The 24,289-nt window shown below is 31.9% G+C and overlaps 4 protein-coding genes across 6 annotated transcripts; 3 read left to right on the top strand and 1 right to left on the bottom strand.

Moving 5' to 3' along the window:
- The first annotated feature begins 6,395 nt into the window (after positions 1-6,395).
- On the top strand, positions 6,396-7,157 carry LOC107947415 (uncharacterized). Its single transcript, XM_016882083.2, has one exon. It carries the CDS (start codon positions 6,553-6,555, stop codon positions 7,072-7,074), a length of 522 nt encoding a protein of 173 aa, XP_016737572.1. The 5' UTR covers positions 6,396-6,552; the 3' UTR covers positions 7,075-7,157.
- A 751-nt stretch (positions 7,158-7,908) lies between these two features.
- Positions 7,909-8,701, top strand: LOC107947414 (agamous-like MADS-box protein AGL61). Its single transcript, XM_016882082.2, has one exon. It carries the CDS (start codon positions 7,961-7,963, stop codon positions 8,582-8,584), a length of 624 nt encoding a protein of 207 aa, XP_016737571.2. The 5' UTR covers positions 7,909-7,960; the 3' UTR covers positions 8,585-8,701.
- Positions 8,702-12,049: 3,348 nt separating this feature from the next.
- Positions 12,050-12,738, bottom strand: LOC107947413 (pathogenesis-related protein 1). The gene has a single exon (XM_016882081.2). It carries the CDS (start codon positions 12,674-12,676, stop codon positions 12,188-12,190), a length of 489 nt encoding a protein of 162 aa, XP_016737570.1. The 5' UTR covers positions 12,677-12,738; the 3' UTR covers positions 12,050-12,187.
- A 5,244-nt stretch (positions 12,739-17,982) lies between these two features.
- LOC107940662 (uncharacterized protein At2g29880) lies at positions 17,983-23,336 on the top strand. 3 transcript variants are annotated; one of them, XM_041108327.1, is made up of 4 exons: positions 17,983-18,419; positions 21,147-21,222; positions 22,091-22,461; positions 22,537-23,336. In XM_041108327.1, the coding sequence occupies exons 3-4, from the start codon at positions 22,192-22,194 to the stop codon at positions 23,011-23,013; spliced, it is 747 nt and encodes a 248-aa protein (XP_040964261.1). In that variant the 5' UTR covers positions 17,983-18,419; positions 21,147-21,222; positions 22,091-22,191; the 3' UTR covers positions 23,014-23,336. The 3 variants fall into 3 exon arrangements, with proteins under 3 accessions (XP_040964261.1, XP_040964262.1, XP_040964260.1); XM_041108328.1 differs by having other exon boundaries at positions 21,147-21,247; XM_041108326.1 differs by having other exon boundaries at positions 21,147-22,461.
- The last annotated feature ends 953 nt before the right edge of the window (positions 23,337-24,289 follow it).

Below are 24,289 nucleotides of genomic sequence, written 5' to 3'. Positions count from 1 at the left end.
CGCCGCTAATGCTCGATTTTTAGTGGCATTTTTTGTCCAAACGCCGCTAAAAGCCTGTTTTGGTGTAGTGATATGGTAATGGGTAGTTAAACCTTTGGTGGTTGATTGATGGAAATGTTAGGCAGTTGATTTTAGGTTTTATGGACTAAATAGTAAACCGAGACTAAATTGAATAAACTTCAAAACTTAGTATTGATGCCCCTAAGGGAATATCAAGATAAGTGAAACTGAGAGGTAATCTTATTGGGCACCAATTCATTAGTCCTGGGTTAGTCGGGTGAGGTCGAGAGATAAACCAAACTAATTTGTCTAATTTGGTAAAGTTGAGATCGAGAGGTAAAATTAAACCAATTTAGAAGTGTTAACAATTTAGATCCCTAATTCAAAGGTTATTAACAACATGGAAATCAACCAACCACTCCCTATTATATCGTATTCGGTAGTTTTATATTTTGCGTTATTTACAATTTAGTCATTTTCTATTATAGGTAGTTAATAAGTTTTAATCAATTTCATTTATGGCCTACCATAATATAGTGCTTAGCAAATAGCTAGCTAGACTCTTTTCTTGCATGCATTTTTTAATAGAAATCACTAAATTTCTGACTGTCTTAGGTTTGATCCTTGGAATACTCCGGTGTTCCATTATAACACTACATATATTACATCTGACTTGTCACACTTGCAGACACCGCACGTTAGTATTCCCTGATTATTTACATGTTTTTGTGTTGATTTCCCTCATAGCACGCGAGAACAACAAGGGAGCGGTCACAAATTCATAAATGTCATCTTGTGTGAGCAATATAGTCTCATGTATCTAATTTGTTAAAAAGGACTATTTGAAAAAGATGCAAAACTTGTTAATTAAAAGAAATGGTGATTAAATAGTTTAACCAATAAATAAGGAGGGATTTAAGGTATAAATATGCCAAAAGCATATGGCTGGGGCGGCATAAGCCTTAAAAAGATGATAAAATGGTGTGAACTAAGGGCAAAATTTAATGAAATAAATGAGAAATTAAAGAATTCCAGAGAAATCATCATCATTTTTAGTTCTAAAAACAGACATTGAGAGGGTTTAAGCTGGTTTTTCAATTTTTTCTTCAGGTAAGTCAAATCCTCACCCGTTTCTTGAAAATTTTATGTTTTTGTGATTGTTACAATTAGGTTTAAGTAACCTTTACCTTGGTTTTTGATTTCATTGAAAATTTTGGGAGTTACTATTGATGAGTTTATATGATTTCAGTTATTAGATGATGAATTTGAAGTGTTAATGGTTATTTAAAAGTGTTTTATTAAAGAATTTTAAAGAAAACATGATTTATGGATTAAATTGAAAAGATGTTGAATTCATGGAAAATTTTGAATTTTATGGAATTCATGGGATTGCTATTATTATGTATGAAATTTCTAGGCTTGGAATGAAGATTAAATATCATGAATTTCATCTTCCAAGTCTAGGGACAAAATTGGAATTAATTAAAAATATAGAGGCAAAATGGTTATTTTGCCTAGGATGTAAATTGAATTGAATTGAATATGAAATGTATTAAATTGATGTTAAATTTACTCATACAGATCTGGATAGACCTAGTACGAAATTGAATCGAAGAAAACAAAAAGTATCGGATTAGTAGATTTTCGTACACGAGCAAATGTCGAGGTAAGTTCGTGTAACTAGATTTTGTATATTACATATTTGAATTAAAATTTGTATTTATGAATGCTGAATTGTGAAATTGGTATGTATATAAAATTAATCATAAAATCCGATAATGCCCGATAAATATTAAATCTCGTTTGAATACATGAAAATCAATTGGATACAGGGCTCCCGTATTGGTTGTGGTCTTGCATATGTTGCAAACACACCATAGCTCGAAAGAGCATCCCGTTATTAGCTCTCATGAGCTTCCTGTTAAATGGTTCTTGCGAGCTTCTTGTTATAGCTCTTTGGACATCCCGATAGGCTGTGATCCTACATGTGTTGTGGGCACACCTTAGCTCTTTTGAGCTTTTCGATTAAAGACTCTTTGTGAGTTTCCTAATTAATGGCTCTCTAGAGCTTCCTGATATGGCTCGCTTGAACTTCTCGATATATGGCTATCCGGAGCTCCCCAATTAATGGCTCTTCCAAGCTACCCGTTATAAGCTCGTACGAGCTTCCTGAATATTGCTTTTATGAGCTTCCTGTTTTAGCCCGGATAAGCTTCCCGTTTATGAGCTTTTATGAGCACTCCTAGATATGAGTTGATAGATTTACTGTATTGTACACTTCATGTGTATTGCCCAAGTATTCATCGATATTTTAAATAATTCAACGGGTAAAATTTCAAGTATGAGATAATATGAATTATAGATGAATGATGGTGAGAAATACTTGATATACAAAAATATGATATGTATATGTTCATTGGAGATTTGAAATAACAAATATATGTATATGGAAATGGAATATTGATGAGCTCATCCACATTTCTTGGTATTTATATGAATTACATAACTAACATGCTTATTGAGGATTATGTGTATTTAGGTTATTAATTACATTGATTTGGGTGTGTTATGTATGCTTATTTTAAATGAACATGATTGGTAAGTTAAATTCTTATTACACGAACTTACTAAGCATTAAATGTTTACTCAGTTTTCTTTTCTCTGTTTTATAGTACTTGTAAACTCGTGAAGGTTGGACGTGGTCGGAGTAACATCACACTATCCTTTAGCTCATTATGGTAAATAGCAAACTTATTTTGGTATAATGACATGTATAGGTTAAATTGGTCAATGATGGCATGTATATGGTTGGTTGTAACTAGCCATTGAAATGGCTAGTAATGGTATGTTTGATGTATATGTAGGAGGTTATATCATGTTTAATATATATGTGTTTGGCATGATAGATTGAATTTTGATAAACTTATATGATTATACAAATAGGTAAGTTTGAATACTTAAATACATGTGATGATATATCACGTATAAGATTGGCTTTGGGCTTGGTTTTAATGCCTTGAATTTGTTGGTGAATGTATTCAAGTGTTGTTGTAGGTTGAAGGCAAATTTGGGTGAGAAAAGTGGCCTTGAAAATGACCTATTTTCGTCTACACGGGTAGACACAGGGGAGTGCGTCCCAACTATGTGTGGCATACGACCATGAGCACGGGCGTGTGGTTTGGACATGTGTCCCCTGCATCCTTAAAATTTAGAAATAGAATGCCTAGGTATTTTTACACGGGTAGAGACACGGACATGTGACTTGGCCGTGTAACCCTTGCACCTAATTAATGTAAAATAAATTGTTCACACGGCCTAGCACACGGGCGTATGGCTTGGCCATGTGACCCAAGTCAGTAGCTACCTTAATTTGAACACGGGATGGGACACGGCCGTGTACCTCACATCGAATGCCCACACGATTTGGGACACAGACGTGTCACTTGGCTGAGTGAGCCACACGACTTGGCTACACGGGCGTGTATCCCTTGCATCTAAGAAAAATTTTGAAATTTCGTAAAAAATTCTCTAAGTTCTTGGTTTAGTCCCAATTTGATCTAAATGCATTTAAAGGACAATATGATTGATTTCGTATATGAATAGTAAATGATATGGATTTTTCTATAATTGATCTGTAAACTTCAATAATGTTCCATAACCCTATTCTAGTGACAGATAGAGATTAAGGGTCTTACATCTAAGTTCAATTTGTTATAGTTCTCTCGGGCGAAACCTTAACTTAACGTAATGAAAATGTTGAATTGACTTGAATTAAGATTGAATGAGTTATGAATTCAAATTGAATGAAAGTATATGATTTCTTACTCAGTGATTATGAAATGCAAATGGAGTAATCTATATGGTGTATTTGATGTTATGAAATAGTTACCTGAAAGTATGCTAAAGGATGCCATATTAAATACCGGTGTGTTTTAAATTTTAGTTTGTTGAAATGTCAAGGTAAGCTAAGTAAATTTCATATGGACTTACTAAGCATTCAATATGCTTACTTTTTTGCCTCCCTTTTTCCTTGTAGATTGCCAACTTGTGAAACATGTCTATCGAATTGTCGAGAAGCTCACACTATCCTGTTACTGATTCAGTTGCTTTTGAATCATTTTAAATCCAATTTTGTGGCATGTACATAAGTGTTTGTATATGTTAATTTCAAATGATAAGTTTTAGCTTGCAACCTTTATAATGCTTGATTTTGGTAAGGATAAAGCCTACATAAAATGACATGTTTTCAATAATGTGATTAAGTTATGTATGACACTTAAATTAGCATGGTTGAACATAAATTGCAAAGATGAGAAGTTGATTGATGAATGGTTAGTTGGTTAGATGAATATTTATAGTTGAACAATTTAAAATGGTATGATTTGTGCTAAAATGAAGCTATAATCCATTGGTTGATTAGAAATGATTTAATGGTTTGTTTTGGCATGTTTTTGGGATGGTTGATTCAAGTTAATATGGTGAATTATTAAATTAAATGTGTAGGTTTGAGGAAAGCTTTGAAATAGGTACCAAATGATATTTTACCTAAAATGGGGACTTAGTGGACTGTTTTCAGTATTGCGATACCACACCTTGGATATCGCAATATTGGCCTTGAATTATTTTGTAAACTTTGTAGTTTGATCCTTATGTTGGGAAGTTTGGCTACTGTCTTTGAGATTGCGATATCAAGCCCTAGATATTGCGATACCCACTGAACATATTTTGATGTTTGGCTACTGTCTTCGGGATCATGATAACAAGCTTTGGATATCGCAATGCCCTCTTATCATATTTTGTAAATTTTCAGTTTAGTCCTAATTAGACCTCGGGTTGGTATTGAGCTTTCGTAGGCTCGATTAAGATCCGAAAATGATTGTTTAACATGTTTTATTAACACTTGATCATATGTATAAATGCTTGTATATTTTTTGATTGATTGTAGTTGCTCTAGCAACGAATGTGGCATCTTGTAGCTCAGACCCAACGATAGGGTCAGGCAAGGGGTGTTACAGATTGAGAGAGTTTTATGTTTTCTTTTTATAATTTTAAAATTATTTCCTACTTTATTTTTTTAATTTAGTCCCTAGATGCATTTTTCGGTTTGTTCAATTCAGTAAATGAGTGTGTTTTCTAAGTCATTAATTAATCCCCTCGAGGCATTTTCTAGTCTGCTCAATTTAGTCCTTGGTCACAGTTTTCGAGTTATTCAATTAAATCTCTAGATAAAATTTTTTGATCTATTCAATTTAGCTCTTAAACATGTTTTCAAATCTATTCAATTTGTTCTCTGTTGTTGACTTGATTAATTTGACTATATTTGATATATGTTTGAAGTATTAAAATTTTTTATTAACCGAAATTAAAAAAAATTATATTAATTTAATTTTAAAATCAACTTTTAATCATTTAATATAATATTACATAAAATTTTATAAATAATGCATTTATATCCAACAACTCTTATTTTTATAATAATTTTAATTATCCACAACTTATATTTATTAAATTTATTGATAAAGAAGGAAGGATATTAATTTATAATACATCAATTTTTTAATATTGTACAAGTATTTTAATTATGATTGGTAAATCTTTAGTTATGGTAATATTTGAGTCATTAAAATATTAACCAATTACGCTTAGTATTTAAAAAATATTTTTAGTAATAATAATTGGTTAGATATTAAATACGTAAAATATCATGTAATACATGTAATATTAGAAGGTAATTTTGAAGCAACAATTTTTTCATTGCAACTTTATCTTCTGTTTTTTTTTTATTAAATAAATTTTCCTATCTTGGTTTGTTTTTTAATAAAAAACTGCAGTACTCTAATACTGTTAATTTTGCTTTTTAAAGCGATTTCCTTGTGTAGAAACTGAAGAATTTATGCGCTCGTCATTTTGCTGCTTGTCTCTTTCTTTTAAAACAAGGAAATGTGTAAACCCATAATTTGTCTTTTCAATTAGAAACAGAGAGAGATTGATGAATATCAATGCCAAATTAGCAGTGCTACTTTAAGTCAGGCCATGCTTTTTGTTTTTTAATGCAAGATGTGTGGGGTTGGGGGGTAAGTGAGTGAGGGAAGGGAACTGGGATAGGGTGATTTGGGTTAATATTCTTTTTAATTATTATATGACAGGATAATATAAAATTAAGTCAAATAATTATTTTGTAATTTTTTAAAGTTGGTAAATATATAATTTACCTTTTAAATAATAACAATTTTATAAAAAAAATAAGCTAATTTTAAAATATATAATTTAATTGGGAATGATGTTGAATTTATGTATATTTTTATCAATTATTTGTTATTTTGAATGATGTGAAATTCCAAGGTTAAAGAAGACCCAATTTATGATGTAAAAGGATATCGTCAATAAAATAAACATGGCAAGTACGGAAAATGGGGGAAGAATCTCACACGGAATGATGTGAAGACAAAGCATGTATGCATCTCGTGGAATTTATTATTATTCTTTTAAAACTGTAAAACTGGATTAAGTTTGCCAGTGAAACCCAAATCTCAACTTCTGTTAAAAAGCCAGATGGGCATATGCCACTCAACTTCATCAGTTTTAACAGCAAAGCTAATCCTCCAAGACGGTAGCCTTCAAGAATTCTCAAACCCGGTTAGGGTTTCACATGTATTACAGAGAAACCCTAACTGTTCCGTGTGCAGTTCAGATGATATGGACTTCGATACCACCCTTTGCGCCATTGACGCCGATGATCAGCTTCAACCAGGTGAGCTCTACTTTGTTTTGCCTTTGCGTTTGTTAAATAGCCCTCTTCGAACCCAGGAGATGGGAGCCTTGGCTGTCAAGGCAACTCAAGCTCTTAACCTAGGTCACGCTACTGGTATTGCAAACAACTTGTGCGGGTGTGGGATTAATAAAAAGATGGATCCTCCCTTGCTTCTTAACAACAACCTCCAAAAGTCTAGTGTCTTGGTGACCCACGGCGGTGGAGGTGGAGGTGAAGGTTTCCGAGTGAGAAGGAAAACAAGAACTGCAAAGAGTAGTTTTAACTCAAAGTTGACTGTTATTCTGGAAGAGCAATTTGATTGATTACTGGCCTCAATTAGTGCCAGTTTTAGGCTATCTTCACAACACTAAATTATGGTTATTTTAGATGACTACTCTTTTGTTTATCTATATTATTATAATGTGCTTGGATTGACAGCACCTGTTGATTGGGTTTCAGAATACATTTTTAAGTTAATTTTAGCATTTTAATTAAGTCTAATTTAATTTTATATCAATTTGTTATATAATGTTATACCATTGGTATGGAAAAGAACGGCCATTATCTCTTGAGCAGCCTTAGAGATTTTTTCTCCAGTCAATGAATTTGGGATTGAGAAATTAAGATGGAAGCCCCTATCAAAATTTGAAATTATGAGCTATGAATCAAGTTTGCCATTGGTTGGAATTGTGTGTATGCAGCTACCGTTGACTAAGTTATCCACGACTCCCAAATAGTATTATTCAAAACGAAAAGAAAAAAATAAAATGGCTGATTTGATGCCCATTCCTCTAATCCCTGCGAGAAAAAGGGAAGTACAATTAGCATAAAAGTCTGGATTATACATATGGTGCAAAAATGGAGGTCCTAGCAATTCCTTGATAATCCATAATTTGTCAACCATATTATATTCATTACTTCTTCCATTTTTTCCGATCAATTTGCTTGGCTAATTAGAGTCATTAATAAATGTAAAGTTGAAACCAATTACTTATTTTTAGGTAAATGGAGATAAACTCTGGTTGACTTACCAAAAATATATTAGAATTTTCTTTTTCAATATTACAAAATTAAATTCTCAAATTTAACTACAATATTTACAACCTACCCAATCATAAATTAATACCAAAAATTACATTATAATGATATCTCCTAACTTCATTTTTTATTATTATTTCTCATTGCAATGCCTAATCAGATAACAACAAAATGACCTCCAAAGCCACAAGAGGCCGCCAAGAAGTTGAGATGAAGAAACTACAAAAGGAAAGTAGTCGCCAAGTGACTTTTTCCAAGCGTAGGAATGGACTTTTCAAGAAAGCTAGTGAAATTTGCCTACCATGTGGTGCAAACATAGGCATCATCGTCTTCTCTCCCAAAGGGAAACCTTTCATCTTTGGCCACCCTAATATCGAAACCATATTGGATCGTTTTTTTAGTGGAAGCCTTGCTATGGATGATTACGAGAACGGTTCGGCCACGACTGAGACCGGTCTATGTTTCCAAGAGTTGTACGATGAATGCGAGGAGGCATTGGAGAAGCTGAAAGAAGAGAAGAAGAAGCGAATTGAACATACAAAAGAAGCGATGAAAAACAAGGGAGAGTTTTGGTGGGATGAAGCCATTGATGATAATATGGGGTTAGAGGAACTTGAGGCTTACCTTAAAGCCATTGAGGAGTTGAGGAATAATGTGGCTAGGAAGGCTAATGAATCGATGATGTGCGATGTGGTGGCTGATTCCGGTGGTTACTTTGATTTTGGTATTGCTGCGGATGCTTTTAATTTTGATCATTGTCCAAGCCATGACTTTGGAGCTGCTGGGCAGCTTTGAAAATGGGGATGAGGTTTTTTAATTTCTTCAACTGGCCTTGTTATTTATGTCATCAACTTTCATCTTTTATTCATTAGGGAGATTTATACATACAGTGTTTTAGTTTCAAAACTTTGATTTTTTGTAGTATTGTTTACCTTTTTTATTAATATGCATTGAAGGGGGTGACAACAACGTGCTTTTTTTACATGATGAGATGAAACAAAATACCTATAATATGAGTATGGCACCAATACGATAATATTACGAAATCTACCAAAAACCAACTTTTCGGAAATTGAAATTTGCATCATCACTTCAAGCACCGGAAGGATGCAAGAAAATAACACACAAAAAAAGAGAGTATTTACATGCAAAGTTTCCTCACCGTTACTTGCCTTTTAGGCTTTGGATTTGTTTCTTCTTGTCCCCGTACTTATTACAAAACTCCTAAGATTTAATATTATCCATGCCGCTTAATCTAAAATTACGCTGAGATTTTATTTGATAAACTAAAAAAAATTGAATGTTGAATTTCATTTATCTCTTATATGATATTAGAGGCTAGGAATGGAGTAATACAGTTCGAATCCATATCAAATAGATGTCTAACAAGAGTTTTGATTATCACTCCATTCAAGTCAAAACATTGAATTTATAATAGAAAGTTGTTTGGTATATTAATGAAAGTTAAATCAACAACTGTCATTTTGGGGCCCCAAAATAAGTTACAATATTACAATATTGATCTAAGGGTGCATTGACATCAATATTGTAATTTGTTAATGGAACTATATAAGGACCCTTAGATCAATCGATATATGTATAACTATATTGTAATATATTCTTTTAGACAACTATATTGTAATTAACAACCAAGTTATTTGCATATTGAAAAATTTATGTAACAATTAAATAGAAAAGGAATAAAGCAATCTATGGTTTATTGAGATCAGTGATGGTCAATCTTTATTCAAATGATACTTGATCATGCACAAGCACATACATGCAAATCAATTTTATATTAGAACTCACTCTTGATGTTTACTTGTATAGAGACATATCGAAATTTGCAAAGGTATTGACAGAGAGAAAATTCTTGAATATTAAAGCTTTTAATTTTGCATTTTTAGCATTTTCCATGATCCCTTCTAAAAGCATTGCATCCCAGCTGAGTATAGGGAAAACCAGTTTACTGAATTTCTATTGACAAAATCCAAGTTTCAGAAACTAAAATAAAGTACCGTGCAAAGATGTATGCCTTGGTATTATCAACTTTGACACCAAAACTGGAGGTGCATAATAGTTTTCCGGTATCACTCTAACAACAATTAATTAATTACTCAAGAAGGAACTGGAAGCTTGTACCATATAAAGATGGTGAAGCAGCTCTGATGGTGATGGCATTGTGAAACATAACTGATCTAGCCTGTTAAAGTTGTCTAGCGGAATAAGATTAGTATCTGAGAATTACCACCACAACTGTGTCCAAGTCGAACCTATGTATGGTTGTGAGATTGGTGGTTCATCACATATTCACTTGCTTCTCCAAACAAAAAGGAAACTTATCTCTATATGGATCAAATACTGCCATGAAAAGCCAACGTACTTTAACAAATGAAATTTTCAACATCACTAACTCGGAACAAGGTTAAATTCAAAAGAATGAAAAATTAGTGAGGAAATAATTAACGTTAACAATAACATAATAGGGTAGAAACTTGAGTGAAAACGGATTTTAACTTAGCCATGCCTTTCTTATTTCCTTTTCGAAACTGATTCAGGGTACCATCACTTTCAACAATGAATTTAAAAGAAGAAAAAAAATGAACTAGGAAATGTAGGTGTCGTCTTGTCTGGTGAGTCAGGCCCTACAATATAGTACGAAGATAAATGGGAGTGGCAAAAACAAAGTGATTGAGGGTATCCATCATCCATATTACAATTGCAGCAGCAGTATCATCCATTAGCATTAAAAGAGAAAATCGTAAAGCTAAATTAGCACAAAATTGATAAAAAAAAAACTCACTGGAAGAGCTAAATCAATGGCAGCAACACATCACAAACGCTTTCAAAAGTAGAAAAAGTGGAGAACTCCATGACTAAGGAAAATAAACTGAAAGCAAATACTAAAAAGTTAAGGATTTGATTAATTTTAAATTTGAGAATGACAATAAAGTACCTGATTGTCTACAGAAAATTAATTTTCATTTGTTAGAGTTGTTTAATCTGAATCTTATTTAATTTGGCTTGAAAAGTTCAAGTGCAACTCATTTGTTAAAAAAATAAAACGGAAGTGCAAAATTAGAGATCTGTGGGGGCGAAGGTTCGAGCCCCCATATTATGGACCTTGCCGCATAAGTTGAATTTATTAGGCGTTGATTATAAAAGGGTTGTTTAACTCTTATAACGTGTAGTCGAAACTTTATTGTATTTATTTTTTTAATATTAGTGAAGTTTTTCTTTTCTATTCATATTTTTTTCTTGATAAAAATTTTTTAGGTAAAATTTATATATTCTTATTTTTCTTTCTTATTACTTTGTAATTGGTTGTGAGTCAACAAAGAAAAAAAAATCAACCTCTCAGTCAAAGAGACAATTTTACGCTTTTTTTTATTTTTAAAGAAATTTCTATTGGACTAAAATCAAAGAGAGAATGTTGAGGCATTTGATTAATTTGGGTTGGGCTGAAACTTTTATTAAACCAAATTGAGACAACTTATTTTGTGTCTTAAAAAATAAATAAAATATAGAAGGGAAATACTGCCTTTTTCATAAACCCTCATGAAAATAGTGTTGGTAAACTTAATTTATGTTGTATTGTCATTTGAAATTTTTTTCCAAATATTTATTGCATTATGTAAAAATAAGAAATTTTAGGTAAATCTTTTTATTGAGATGAGACTCGATTGAAGAGTAACATCAATTCCATAAAAATTTTAAATATCAACTAGTATATCACATACATACTTATGTCGGTGTGTGGAAACCAAGTATTTAGAATACAGGTGTGCGTTTGAATGTAAGATACAATAAATAATTAAAACATAAGGTTTGAAATTAATTAATAATAATACATACAATATCTACCGTATTAAATTGAAAAAATAGATTAATTTAAAATAAAACTTTGGTTAAGAGGTAGGTTTAAGGTTTTTCTAATGTAATTGACATAGGTTAAAATCTCATCATTTGCATATTTATTATTATTTTTAAATAAAAAGTACTAAAGTACCTTCAAATATAACTTATTTTAAATACAAAAAGATATTTTTGTAATTTTTCTAACCGAGTTAGTGATCGGTTAATTCATGACATTAACTTAGTGAATGATTTTATTATTAGTATATATTAAAATAAAGCCTTGTGTAGCTTGTTGTTTTGGTTGATTGCAATGCATGGTTACTTTTTTCCCGCAAGTTGGTCTTGTAGAATCAATTATATATGATTATAGGATGTATGGGAGACATCATTATAACGAAATTATAATAGCAAATGATAAGATATTCATTCCTTATTTATTATTTGCCATTCAGTAGGCAAATCAGTACATATATATAACATTTTTGTTGCAGATAAATAAGTTTTTATTTGGAAGGGCTTTAAGCAAATTAAGGAAGGTTTTTAGTAAGGTTTTTGACCGACGATATTGCCTCGAGGAGAATAGTTGCAAACAATGAAAGTACCGCCATTGTTGCACTTCACCTTAGCACAACCAAGATGGACAGAGTTGCGCCAAACCACTTGAGTATAATGCCCGCAAACCTTACCTGCTGCGCACCTGTTAGAGTTGTAATTGTAGTTGGCCTTCTCATTAACCCACATATTTACAGCATGGGTTCCCGATAGGTCAGCACTGCCCCAAGCAATGTTCTCACCATAAGGTCCACCGGAGTGCACAAGCTTGCAATCAGCCTTGCGCTGCTTAGCATAGTTCTCTGCATAGGCAGCTACGGTGTTGTCCCAAGTCATGGGACCAACGCCGACAGCCGCTCGAGCTGTGTTGTGAGCGTTGAGGTAGTCTTGTTGTGAGTCTTGGGCATGGGAGGGAAGGACCAAGACTAACCCCACGAGACAAGTAAGAGCTAGGGTAGAAACCTTAGAAAACTCCATGTCAGGTTTGATTCTGCTAAGAATATTGCAATGAAAATATATGCTGAGAAATTGTAAGTATGAGTGGTGAAAATAGGTGTTTTGAGGGCGGTATTTATGGACAATTATTAGTTTGGCATGCAGTTGAATGTTCAAACCATACGCTTACTTTTCATGAATCAAACTAATAATTGTATTATGAATCCAGAAAACCAAAACTGTATCAATTTATTTTAAATTGTATTGTTTTCTTTACTCGAAAATTAAGTTTTTTTATATTTAAAAAAAGATAAAATTTCAAAATAATTGTTATGTATTAGTTTCAAATTTTGTTAATATTTTGAGAGGAATTTAGTTAAATAATATGATATTAATTTAAAATACACTTAGATAATTGGATTTAAGCTAATTTGGTTTTTTTTTAACCATATTCACAAAGATGACACTAGTTTGAAATGAGCACAATTCGAATGGTGTTAAATACTTTTCTTATTCGGTGGGTTGTGGAGGTATGTTAACGAATATTAAAAAATATTTTTTTAAATATTTTTTTTGAAACTTTTAGAAGTAGAACTAAATTGAAAAAAAAATTATAAATGATGAGGGCTAAATTTATTTAATTTTTAGAATTCAAAATAAAGTAACAAAATATTCTAATAATTGAGGGCTAAATTTGTTGATTCCTTTAGATTTATAGTCAAATTGATAAAATATGTAAATATTAAAAAACTAAATTTATTACTAAGCCAATAAAAAGGCCCATATCAATTTTCCATCCCTCGACTAATGGCAACTAATAAAAATGTTTGAAAAGTTGAATGATTAAATTTTAAAAAAAATTAATAAATAAATGACAAAAATATAACTAAAACTAGTTGGGGGCTATTATTATAATTTTCTTACATCACATTGCGAATAGGATGTACATTCTCGGCTTCTTCACAACATAAATGATGGTATGAAATAGAAATATTATTTAAGTTTTAATTGAGTCAATTGAACATCAATATTATTGGTGAAATTACAAAAATATCTTTCTATATTTTGTAATTAAAATAAGTTATATTATTTGAGAATATTTTAGTCTTTTTATTTTTTTTTTAAATTAAAAAAAAACATGAAGTTAGATTTGAACCCATGATATTTGCAACAATAAAACTTAAATTCTACGCAAAACCAAAATTTTATATTAATATAATATGTATATTTTAATTGTATTATGCATATTTTATTATCTCCGACAGTTATATGTATTGATAGCGTTGTTAACTGAACCAGTGTCACAAGTCAACTTGAATTGATGATAACATCATAATAAACAATTGTAATGCATTTAGTATTCTTAATATGATGTAGTTATGTGTTTAAATTTCATTTTACTCACATTTTAATTTTTTTTCATTTTAACATCGTACATATTTAATGTGTTATTATGATTATTTAGTTTTAAACCATATATTTCATTATATATTATATGTTATTATTAAACACATCTATACTTTAAATACGTGAGCCGATTGGGTATTAGCTAAGTTAGCATCGATCTTGTTACTAGTGTAAGAGGATCCAAACGTGGGTTCGAGTAATATAAATAATTTTAGACATTATATAAAAAAACAAATATGATCTCCACATACACTCACGTTTTGATAAATTTTTTAGTCTTATAAAAATTTGTTTTTATTGTACCGAACCAACGAAGAAAAAACCTTAAATTAAAAAGACGAAAATTTGTTAAGAGGCCCGAAAAGAGGATGGAAAATGAGATATTCTCACTTACTTGGCTTAATTAAATTGTTATTTTATGGTATGATGCCATTCCTTCACAAAAGTCGAGTGTTTCTAATCAATTCAATCCCGTCGATTGAGCAAATCACTCTCTCTCTTTTTTTAAGTTAAAATCTTCACAACTTCAACCCTCTTGATGTAATTTTCTCATACATTGCCAATAAAAAATGTTTGGCACGTAATAAGGTGTTCTTTTCTAAAATAAAAATATAGTTGTAGCTACAACAATCTTAATATTAATAAACCATAAGTAAACGATACTTATTTGAAATATTTCTTTTTTTCTTCTTTTGAGTACACACATATTACCACTGGGGTTATTTTAGGGTAGGTTTGGATGGGCAATTGAGTTCGGTATGATGCGTTTAGCTTACTTTTTGTCTCACATTACAGTATCTAATCTCACCACTAATAGAAACAAGAAATAGAGAAGACATAATCTTTGATTCATAACGTTGTAGGTACAATGAGAGTGCTTTTATACACTAATTACAATATCAAGAGAATAACTAACAAATCGAAGATAACTAACTAACAGAAGAATGAACTGATTACTTGAGAGTAGTTATAATCTATTTAAGTAGTAACTGTTAATATTCTCATTGCGTTTCCTTGCTGAAAATCTTCAAAAGAAGCGACATTTAGTTTGTGGCAAAACCGAGAAAAAGCACCAATGGATAGTGGCTTTGTTAACACATCAACCACCTGATCATTTTCACGAACATGATTTACCTGAAGCTTCTCACTTAATACCTTATCTCAAACAAAATATAAATCAAGCTCCACATGCTTGACCCGGGCATGCATTACTGGATTTGCAATAAGTGAGACAGTGCTCGAGTTATCACAATAAATAACTGGAACACACTTTAATGGTATCCTTATTTCATTTAGAAACAATTGAAACCATGTAACCTCTGTAGTGGCATTTGCCAAACTCCTGTACTCAGCCTCTATTGTTGATCGAGAAACAACCCCTTGTTTTTTTTTATGACTAGCCAACCAAGTTGTTTATAAGATAGACACAAAAACCAGACGTTGACTTCCGATCTTCAAGAGAACTTACCCAGTCAGTGTTAGAAAACCTTGTCAAAGTGACCATTGATGGTTGAAATATCAATCCATGATCCAGTATCCCTCGTGTATATCTCAGAATTCATTTTACTTCTGTCTAGTGCATATCATATAACAAGTGCAAGTATTGACTCACTTTATTAACAACAAAAGATATGTTTGGTCTCATCAAGCACAAGTATTGAAGCCCTCCAATTATATGTCTATATTGAGTGCCATCTTGAAAAGGTGAACCAACTAGAGAAGATAAAGTAGGTGAACTTACCATAGGCGAGGCCATTGACTTCACTTGTCCCATTGCTGCCTTGTCTAACAGATCTCATACATACTTGTGTTGAGAAATATGCACATTATCATCGTGTTGTGTTACTTCTAGACCGAGAAATTAACTAAGATCTCCCAGGTCCTTTAGTGAAAACTGATTATGTAGAGATTGAATGACTACTTCGGTGTCCGTGTTGGAATCTCTTATGAGAATAATATCATCCACTTACACAAGTAGAAACACATTGTTACCAGAAGGGGTCTATTTAACAAATAAAAATGAATCTGCTTTGGATGAATGGAAAAGTAACTGTTGAATTAAGTCATGGAGCTTTTGGAACTAAGCTCTAGGAGATTGTTTAAGGTCATAGAGTGCCTTTTTAAGTTTGCAAGTCAATAAATTACCCTTTTCATCAATAGGTTAGAACCTAGGAGTATGAATTTCTTCAATGAAATCTACGTTTAAAAAGGCATTATTGACATCCACCTGCCGAAGCCACCATTTGTTGTATACAGCCAAAGCTAGAATTGTTCGGATAGTGTTTTCTTTTACCACTGGACTAAAAGTTTCATGATAGTCCATACTTGTACCCTGTGAGAAACCTTGAGCTACAATACGTACCTTGTTTCAAGCCGCACTACCGTCTGGATTCTTTTTGCTCTTGAAAATCTATTTACACCCAACGAGTGACCTATCAGAAGGGGGAGACACTAAGTCCCATATGCCATTACGAGCTAAGGCATGTATGCAATTCATCATACACTGCATTTTTCCTAGATGAAATACTCATGGCTTCATGGATGTTGAAGGGTTCAATGAGACTAACGGTGGTAGTCACAGTGTATACTTTCGGTGTAAATATGCCAGCCTTGTTCTAATAACCATAGGATAAAAGTTGTTAGAAGGAGTGCTTGAAGAAGCTGAGCTCAAGGGGTTCTCAATGCGAAGTTGCAATGAGGGTTGACTAGTAGCACATATGTTTAGAGGAATTACTGATGCTGGTGGGACAATTGACACAATAAGAGAAGGTAGCATAATGACGGGTAGGAAGGAAATTGGTACTTTATCAGTTGTTGACAACAAAAGACTGGTTGTATCTTAAGAAGAGTATTTGGCATTAGGGAACATACCCAAATTGCATGTGCCTTGAGATGTAAACACGACCATTCTTGGCAAGACACTTATAGCCTTTGTAATTTGTTGCATAACCAAGAAATGTACAAGGTGTAGATCTAAACTGGAGTTTATGATGTTTGTAAGATCGTGTGAGAAGGTAACATAAACACTCAAAAACTTTGAGAAACTTGTAATATAGTTTCTGATTAAATAATTTCTCTACAAGTGATAGGCCATTTAGGGACTTGGTAGGTAAAACATTTTTTAGATAAACTACTGAAGTAAAAGCATCTATCCAGAATGACAATGGTAATGATGCTTGAGCAAACAACACCAATTCAGCCTCTACTATCTGTCTATGATGACCTTCCACTATACCATTTTGTTCAGAAGTATGAGGACACGAGTAGCGATGCCTGATGCTAAATTTTTGAAGAACTGGATCAAAGCTTCGAAATTCACTACCCCCATCATTTTGAAGTTGTTTAATTTTAGTCTCTAACTGTAACTCGACATGTTTTTTTGAAGGAGAGAAATGTAGACAAATCATTAGCTTTATTTTTTAGAAAATATATCCAAGAATGTCTTGAGTAAGCATCGACAAATGAGATATAATACTGAAAACCAGTTGAAAAATAAGAAGTAGGGCCCCATAGATCAGTAATAACAAGGTTAAGTAGAGCAAAATATACAGATGTAGTTGAAGAGAATGACAATTTGTGACTCTTTTCAAGAGTGCACGCATTACAAATGGAAGTAAACTCATTAGTACAAGGCACACTAATATTACATGACTGTAACATCCATAATAGAAACAAGAAATAGAGAAGCAATAATATTTGATTCATAACATTGTAGGTACAATGAGAGTGCATTTATACACTAATTACAATATCAAGAGAATATCTAACTAATAAAAGATAACTAACTAATAGAAGAATGAATTGATTAACTTAGAGTAGTTAATCTACTTAAGTAGTAACTGTTGATAACCACCACCGCTTTTTTACACTAACAGCAGGTAAACACATTGCCCATTCAAACCCACCCTTAATTTTATTTAACTCAAAGAGTCTTTCCAAAATGGCAAATAAACAAAAAAAAAGACATTTCTTTGCACGCCAAAAAATGTTGTAGAAAAGTTAAGGTTGGGTTTTTTCCAGATTTACACCCTGTTTGGTTCGCTGTAATGGGGATACCATTACAGCCTGATTCGGTGGGCCCTACCTATTTCGGCGTTTGGTTGGATGTAATGCCCTATTACGGGCTGATTACATTACGCCCCTATTCGTCATATTTGATGCTTTCTATTCCGGACGGAAAGGTCAGTTTCCATGTGTTTTAGGTTGTCCCGATTCCTTCTTCCCTGTTTTACCCTCCCAACCTGAAAGCCACTTCCACATCCACCCTCTCCCTCCTGATTTCTTCCGGCCTCATCGTTTTCGAGCAAGAACTAGGGCTCTGTCAAGGTTATTGATCTCCAAATTTTGACAAGGTTGCGTTGATCTCCATCCTTTCTGGGTATGTTTTGAATTCCTTTTTTGTCTGAAACTTGTAAAAAAACAATGTTTGCTTTTCATGGAAATTACCGACTGCATTGGTTTCTTGATTGATTTTCATGGAAATTGAATGGTATTTCTCTGTGCTAATTATATTTGCTCGAATGTGAAATCCAAATCCTGTCGACAAATATGTGCCACTGCATGCGAACAATGGTAGCTAATTTTGTATAATCCTCCTCTTTTTTTATTTGACACTCGAGGATCTCCCTCCTATTTTACAATCTAATCTTCAAGCTTTTACCTTCAATTTCATTTTGTGTTTTGGGGACTGCATTACGGCTTTTCTTTGGTTGGCATTTTTATTTTTTTTCTTTTACGTTTGTTGTTTTGTTTTATTATTACTTCTTGTTCTTTCATATATATATTTCTATTACTAGCTTGAAATAAAATTACTGCATTTTTCTTTGCATCGAGAAATGGTTTGAATACTTCCATTTCGATCTGCTTTTTCTCTGTTTTGATTTTTTCATCATACAGTGATTTTATCTTCTTTGATCTCTAATCTGCTGTGGGTTTTCAGTTTGCTCTCTTTGAGTTCCACTTTCGGGTTTGTTCTTCCTTGTATATATTTGAATTCTTTGTCCATCTTTAGATGCTTGAACCTTTTTCCAAGTGGTGGCTAAGTTCCTGTGATTATCATTTTCTTTCTCAAATGAATAAAAAGTATACAAAGAAAAGTGGGAGGTGCTAAATTTCGATCGAAATTCATGTGGTTTGGGTTTTATATTCGTTTATGATTAAGATCTATAATGAGAGAAAACTATGTCGTTTTCAAGAATAAAACTTGACGCTTCTGATTGGTAGGGGGCAAAAAACTTGAAAGCTCCGTCGTGGGTCAGAAAAGAGAGATTGTGACTAAAAAAGTAAAGTTAGCTTAGTTTCTCCGCTGCGTATATGGGAAAAAACAGTGTAAAACTAAATAAATTTTATACACGTTTTAAAAGTTTTATGTATTCAAACTAACCTTTTGTGATTCTTTCTGCAGGCTATGTTTTCTTAGTTGATAATGTTATATATATATACCCAAGGAAATATCTTTTCTGAACTTCTTTTGGGTCATTTTCAATCGTGATTTTCATGATGAAAAGCATTTAACTTTGTTTCTAATATTGGAAATACATCTCTTGGCCTTTATTTTTCCTTTGATCTGAGTTCTGGAAATGATTCGACATTAGCTTTGAATAGAAAATGCATATCAAAGTAAATAGGAACTTGAAAATGCACAATTCGGTCTGGAAACACTGATCTAAGCATTTTTTAGTCAGAGCAGGGGATTTCACCTTTTTAGTGTATGAATTATGGACCAATGTTATTTATCCATTATTTTAACCCAATAGCTCTGCAGCGGTGAAATTTACTGTTAATTTTCTAGCTGTAGGTTTTTGTCATTGATATTAGCTACAAAAAACCACATTCTAGATAGGCTTAAAGGTTTTAAATAAAAGATTTAAACAAATTTCTGGTTGTTTCAGGTTGCCAAATTTTTTAGCTTAGAATTTTAACGGTTGTTTAATTGGAAGTTATCGGTTGCCTCAAATTTACTGGTTGGACTCTACCGTCATTGTTTTGTCTTGGTTGTGATTTTAAGAAGATGAGTTATTCTAGTGACATACAAGTTTCTTTATTGCTATATTTGTTCCTGTCAATATTTTCAAGGTTCACAAGATGCTTAATGCATCTACGATTCAGGTCTGAGTTTTTTTTAACCAAATCCTTGTGGCATTTGAATGGCAACCTGTTGTTTGTATTTTACAGAACCTATAGATATAGACCTCATATTGTTGAATGAATTGCATGCTTCTGCCCCTGTTATTTGTTCTTTCTTTTCTTTTGCTCGTTCTTTTCCTCCCAGCACTTACTTCCTATGCTTTTAGCTCGATGTTAAATTTTGAACTTTTAACCACATAAATAAGGTTAATAAGTTATTCGATTGATAGTTATTCGATCATAATGTTAGTTAAATTGAATGTTATAATTGAAAAATGTACATTTTATGTAAGTACGTTTGAATTGGTATAGTGCTAAAGGATTTGAATTTCCAATTGAACAAGCCTGCACAGATTGAGAACCAAAGAGCCAACACCCATATTCTCTTCCAATTGTCCTCTAAAAAATAGGCAAGACCCCTTCCCCATCTTTTAATGGGGTTCTTCTCTTTTGTTGGAACCAATTTTTCACTCAATAGCCTGCTTAAAATGCGGCTGTCTATCACTAGGTTGATTGGCTGATTGACTGTGATTGACTGTGATTCCTTTACTGTTACTTTAGCTTGATTTTTTTTATGGATATATGTAAATGATAAATCATGATAATTATCATCTTACTGCACGACCATGAGCATGGAAAACTAGGAGATTGGCAATTTGTTTACATGTAATTGTGAATAACTGGCGAAATTGGTTTAGTTAGTTGTTTGAGTACCTTCATCAATTGTGATTGATTAAATTGTATTACAATAATTGTAAGTATGTTCTTTGACTTACAATTGAGGCTTTAATTGGATACTATCTCTTTTTTAAGCTTTATAGAATTTGGAAGTGACTTACAAGTGAGGTTTTAATTTGATTTCTGAATGCTTAGAAGTGTAAATTCTTTTGTATATTAGCACCCTTGTTAAATTTCTTGCGCCTGGTGTATCTGAGCACTGTTGTTCCAGTAAATTGATGTTCTATGTGAACTTTTGTAGGTATTGGACTGTTAGCTACGGATTTGCTCCAGACATAAATCGTTGGCAAGCTGAAGCTCTAGTTGCATTTCAAGAGGTATTCTATAGTTGCAATTCAAGAGGTATTTTATAGTTGTAATTCCAGTAAATTGGACAGTTTTTTTATGGTTTACTCCACAGTAATGTTTTTATAGTTATATTTTGCAAGTGGTGATGTAATAAGTTAATTTTTATTGGTATTGAAAATTTTGAATTTGGGATCGAATTTCTTAAGTTTAGGTAGTTCGAAAATTTTAATCGAGCAATTACGAGACCTGTACGAAATTATAGGATTTCTTGCACTAGTGTATATTCATATACAACGCATTAATTAAATGTGTATATTCATATACAACGCATTAATTAAAAATATTTTTAAATAATTAAAATTAAAAATATTATTTTAATAATATTACATATATATCGACTTTTGAACCATTATAAATTAAACCTAATCCAATCATGAGTAAATAAAATAAAAATTGGATCATTAGATATAATCAAGTAAACAACTTGATTAAAAAACATATGGATAATATATTAAAATTGGATCATTAGATATAATCAAGTAAACAACTTGATTAAAAAACAAATATTCATTGTTATTATGATTGAAAGTGCTTGTAAAAATTGTTTAAAGAAAAACAAATATTCATTGTTATTATGATTGAAAGTGCTTCTAAAAATTCTTTAAAGAAATATGTAATTTGTTAATGTTAAATTCGTAACATTGTCAAAAAATACGGTTAAGTTCCTTCATGTGCTATAATTTTATAATTTGATTTCTTTTCATTCATCATGTGCTATAATTTTATACAGTGTTGAGTTTTTGATTCATGATATTGAACTCAATTTTAATTTTATAAAGTGTTCACATTTTGATTCATGATATTAAACTTAATTTTAATTTGTTTTTTTTTCTTAAGATAATTATGTCAGGTGTTTCAGAATCAAATGTTCCTTCCCAATCATCTCGAGGAACCAAAGGAAATGGGTTCCAGAAGAAGATGCAGCATTGGTTTCCTGCATGGTGGACTTGCACAATGTTGGAACATTTAACGCTGATACGGGGTTCAAAGCCGGTTACTTAAACGAGTTAGAAAAAATGTTAGAAAAGGCTTTATCCAATACAATGTTGAAGGCTAGACCTAATATCGAGTCAAGGATTAGGTTACTAAAAAGGGATTGGTCAATCGTGTATGACATGCTTAATGGCCAAAACAATAGCGGTTTTGGTTGGGACGACCATAGGCAGGTCGTTGTTGCTGAAGATGCGGTTTGGGACTCTTATTTAAAGGTAAGAATGAGTTCAACTCTTTATTATCTTATTTTTACCAACCTTATAACTAATATGATTTCCTCATTTTTATAGAGTCATAAAGAAGCCGGTCAGTTCAGACATCGTAGTTTCCCTTACTATGACCAACTTACTGCCATATACGCAAAAGATCGAGCAACTGGGAAAGACGCTCAAACAGCCGCTGACGTTCTTGAAGAAATAAATGCTGAGGATGTACCTACTGCAGATATTAATGAAGAAAGAAATGAATACTATGACTGCGATGCTAATGTTTGTTTGGATGACATGGATGTTTCTGCTACGGAGCCGCAACCAGATAGAAACCAAGGGGGTTCCTCCTCTTCAAAGAGGAAAAAAAAGAATTCTGACGCAAGTGGTCATTTTTCTTCTTCAGTTAATGATGCTGTCACTTTATTGGTTGAAAACATGCGGGCCATTGGCGAACAAATCAGTAGGAGTATTGCCTCCGATGTGGTAGTTCAACAAAGGTCAGAAGAATTCCAGACCATCCAAGAAAAAAGCTACAAATTTATATCCAACCTTATGTGAAATAGAAGGTTTAACTGTGGATGAGCAGTTTCGAGCATTAAGTAAAATTCCAGATCATCCAACTCAAATGCTCGTTTTCTTTAGTTTACCTTCTAATGTACAATTGGAATGGGTCAGAAGATTTCTTGCTGACCATTAAAAATTATGGTTTTGTTGATGACATTTTCGTAACTTTTTCTGTTTGTAATATTTGGGATGGTATGTCATTACAATGTTCTAACTTTTTGGTGTGGCAAAACTGTATAACATATGGATTGTGACATAGAATTTCATGAATTTCATTTAACCTTTTGTTAATATATGAAAATTATGTTTATGCAAAATATAATTCTAAAGTTATTTATTACTGCTAATATTTTTTTATTGTAGAATAATTAAATTATTTGTTCCACAAATGATATTTTAGCACATTAAATATGTATTGCAGTTTAAAAATAATAAAGTGGATTATAAATTATATTTAATAATAATTATTTAAATTATATTTTATAGTATTATATATTATGATTTTAGTAAATTCATATAAGAATAAGAATTTTATTAAATTATATTTAATAAGAATTATTTTAAATTATATTTTATAGTATTATATATTATGATATTTATTAAATTATATTTAATAACAATTATGTTAAAATATGATTAAATTATTTATTATTTATATTAATAATCTTATTAAAATTTAATAACAATAACAATAATCATCTACCTAAAAAAATTTTGCTAAGGGTATTCTAGTCATTTTAGCTTTTTTCCTTATGCTATTACACCTCTATTCCATTCAATCAAACACAAGAATACCATTACGCCTCTATTCCAATCCATTCAACCAAACAAAAGAATTACCTATTACGCCTCTATTCCATTACAACGAACCAAACGTGGCCTTATTTTAATACATTTATTGAAATTTTGTGTGATTTTTTTTGGTGAATACATCAAGACACTAGGAATCCCCTAGGTGGATCCCTAAGGATTTCCAAACCTTCTTCTCTATCAAAGGCCATTTTAGCTATACAATCAACATCCTTATTATTTTCTTTGGGAACATATTGTAAAAATCAATTTCCAACCTCCTTCAACATTTTTCGTATTCGCCTGATCAATGCACAATTCGAGAATGACATGAAACAATCATTAATAGCCTTTTTTGCTTCTATACTATGAGTCTGAATCAAAACATTCTCAAAGTTCCTACTCAACATAATATTTAAAACCATCCAAAATTCTCCATAGTTCAGCATAAAAAACTAAACACTTACCCAAACATCTATTA

The sequence above is a fragment of the Gossypium hirsutum genome, chromosome D12 (genome assembly GCF_007990345.1).
Source record: "Gossypium hirsutum isolate 1008001.06 chromosome D12, Gossypium_hirsutum_v2.1, whole genome shotgun sequence".
NCBI lineage: Eukaryota > Viridiplantae > Streptophyta > Magnoliopsida > Malvales > Malvaceae > Gossypium > Gossypium hirsutum.
The sequence above is the reverse complement of the archived record's forward strand: the minus strand, read 5'-3'. Positions and strand labels throughout refer to the sequence as shown.

Bases quoted from the DNA above. Each gene is read 5' to 3' on its own strand.
- LOC107947415 (XM_016882083.2), top strand. From the start codon at position 6,553: ATGGGCATATGCCACTCAACTTCATCAGTTTTAACAGCAAAGCTAATC.
- LOC107947414 (XM_016882082.2), top strand. From the start codon at position 7,961: ATGACCTCCAAAGCCACAAGAGGCCGCCAAGAAGTTGAGATGAAGAAA.
- LOC107947413 (XM_016882081.2), bottom strand. From the start codon at position 12,676: ATGGAGTTTTCTAAGGTTTCTACCCTAGCTCTTACTTGTCTCGTGGGG.
- LOC107940662 (XM_041108327.1), top strand. From the start codon at position 22,192: ATGGTGGACTTGCACAATGTTGGAACATTTAACGCTGATACGGGGTTC. The intron at 22,462-22,536 runs GTAAGAATGAGT...TCATTTTTATAG, and splicing joins TTTGGGACTCTTATTTAAAG to AGTCATAAAGAAGCCGGTCA.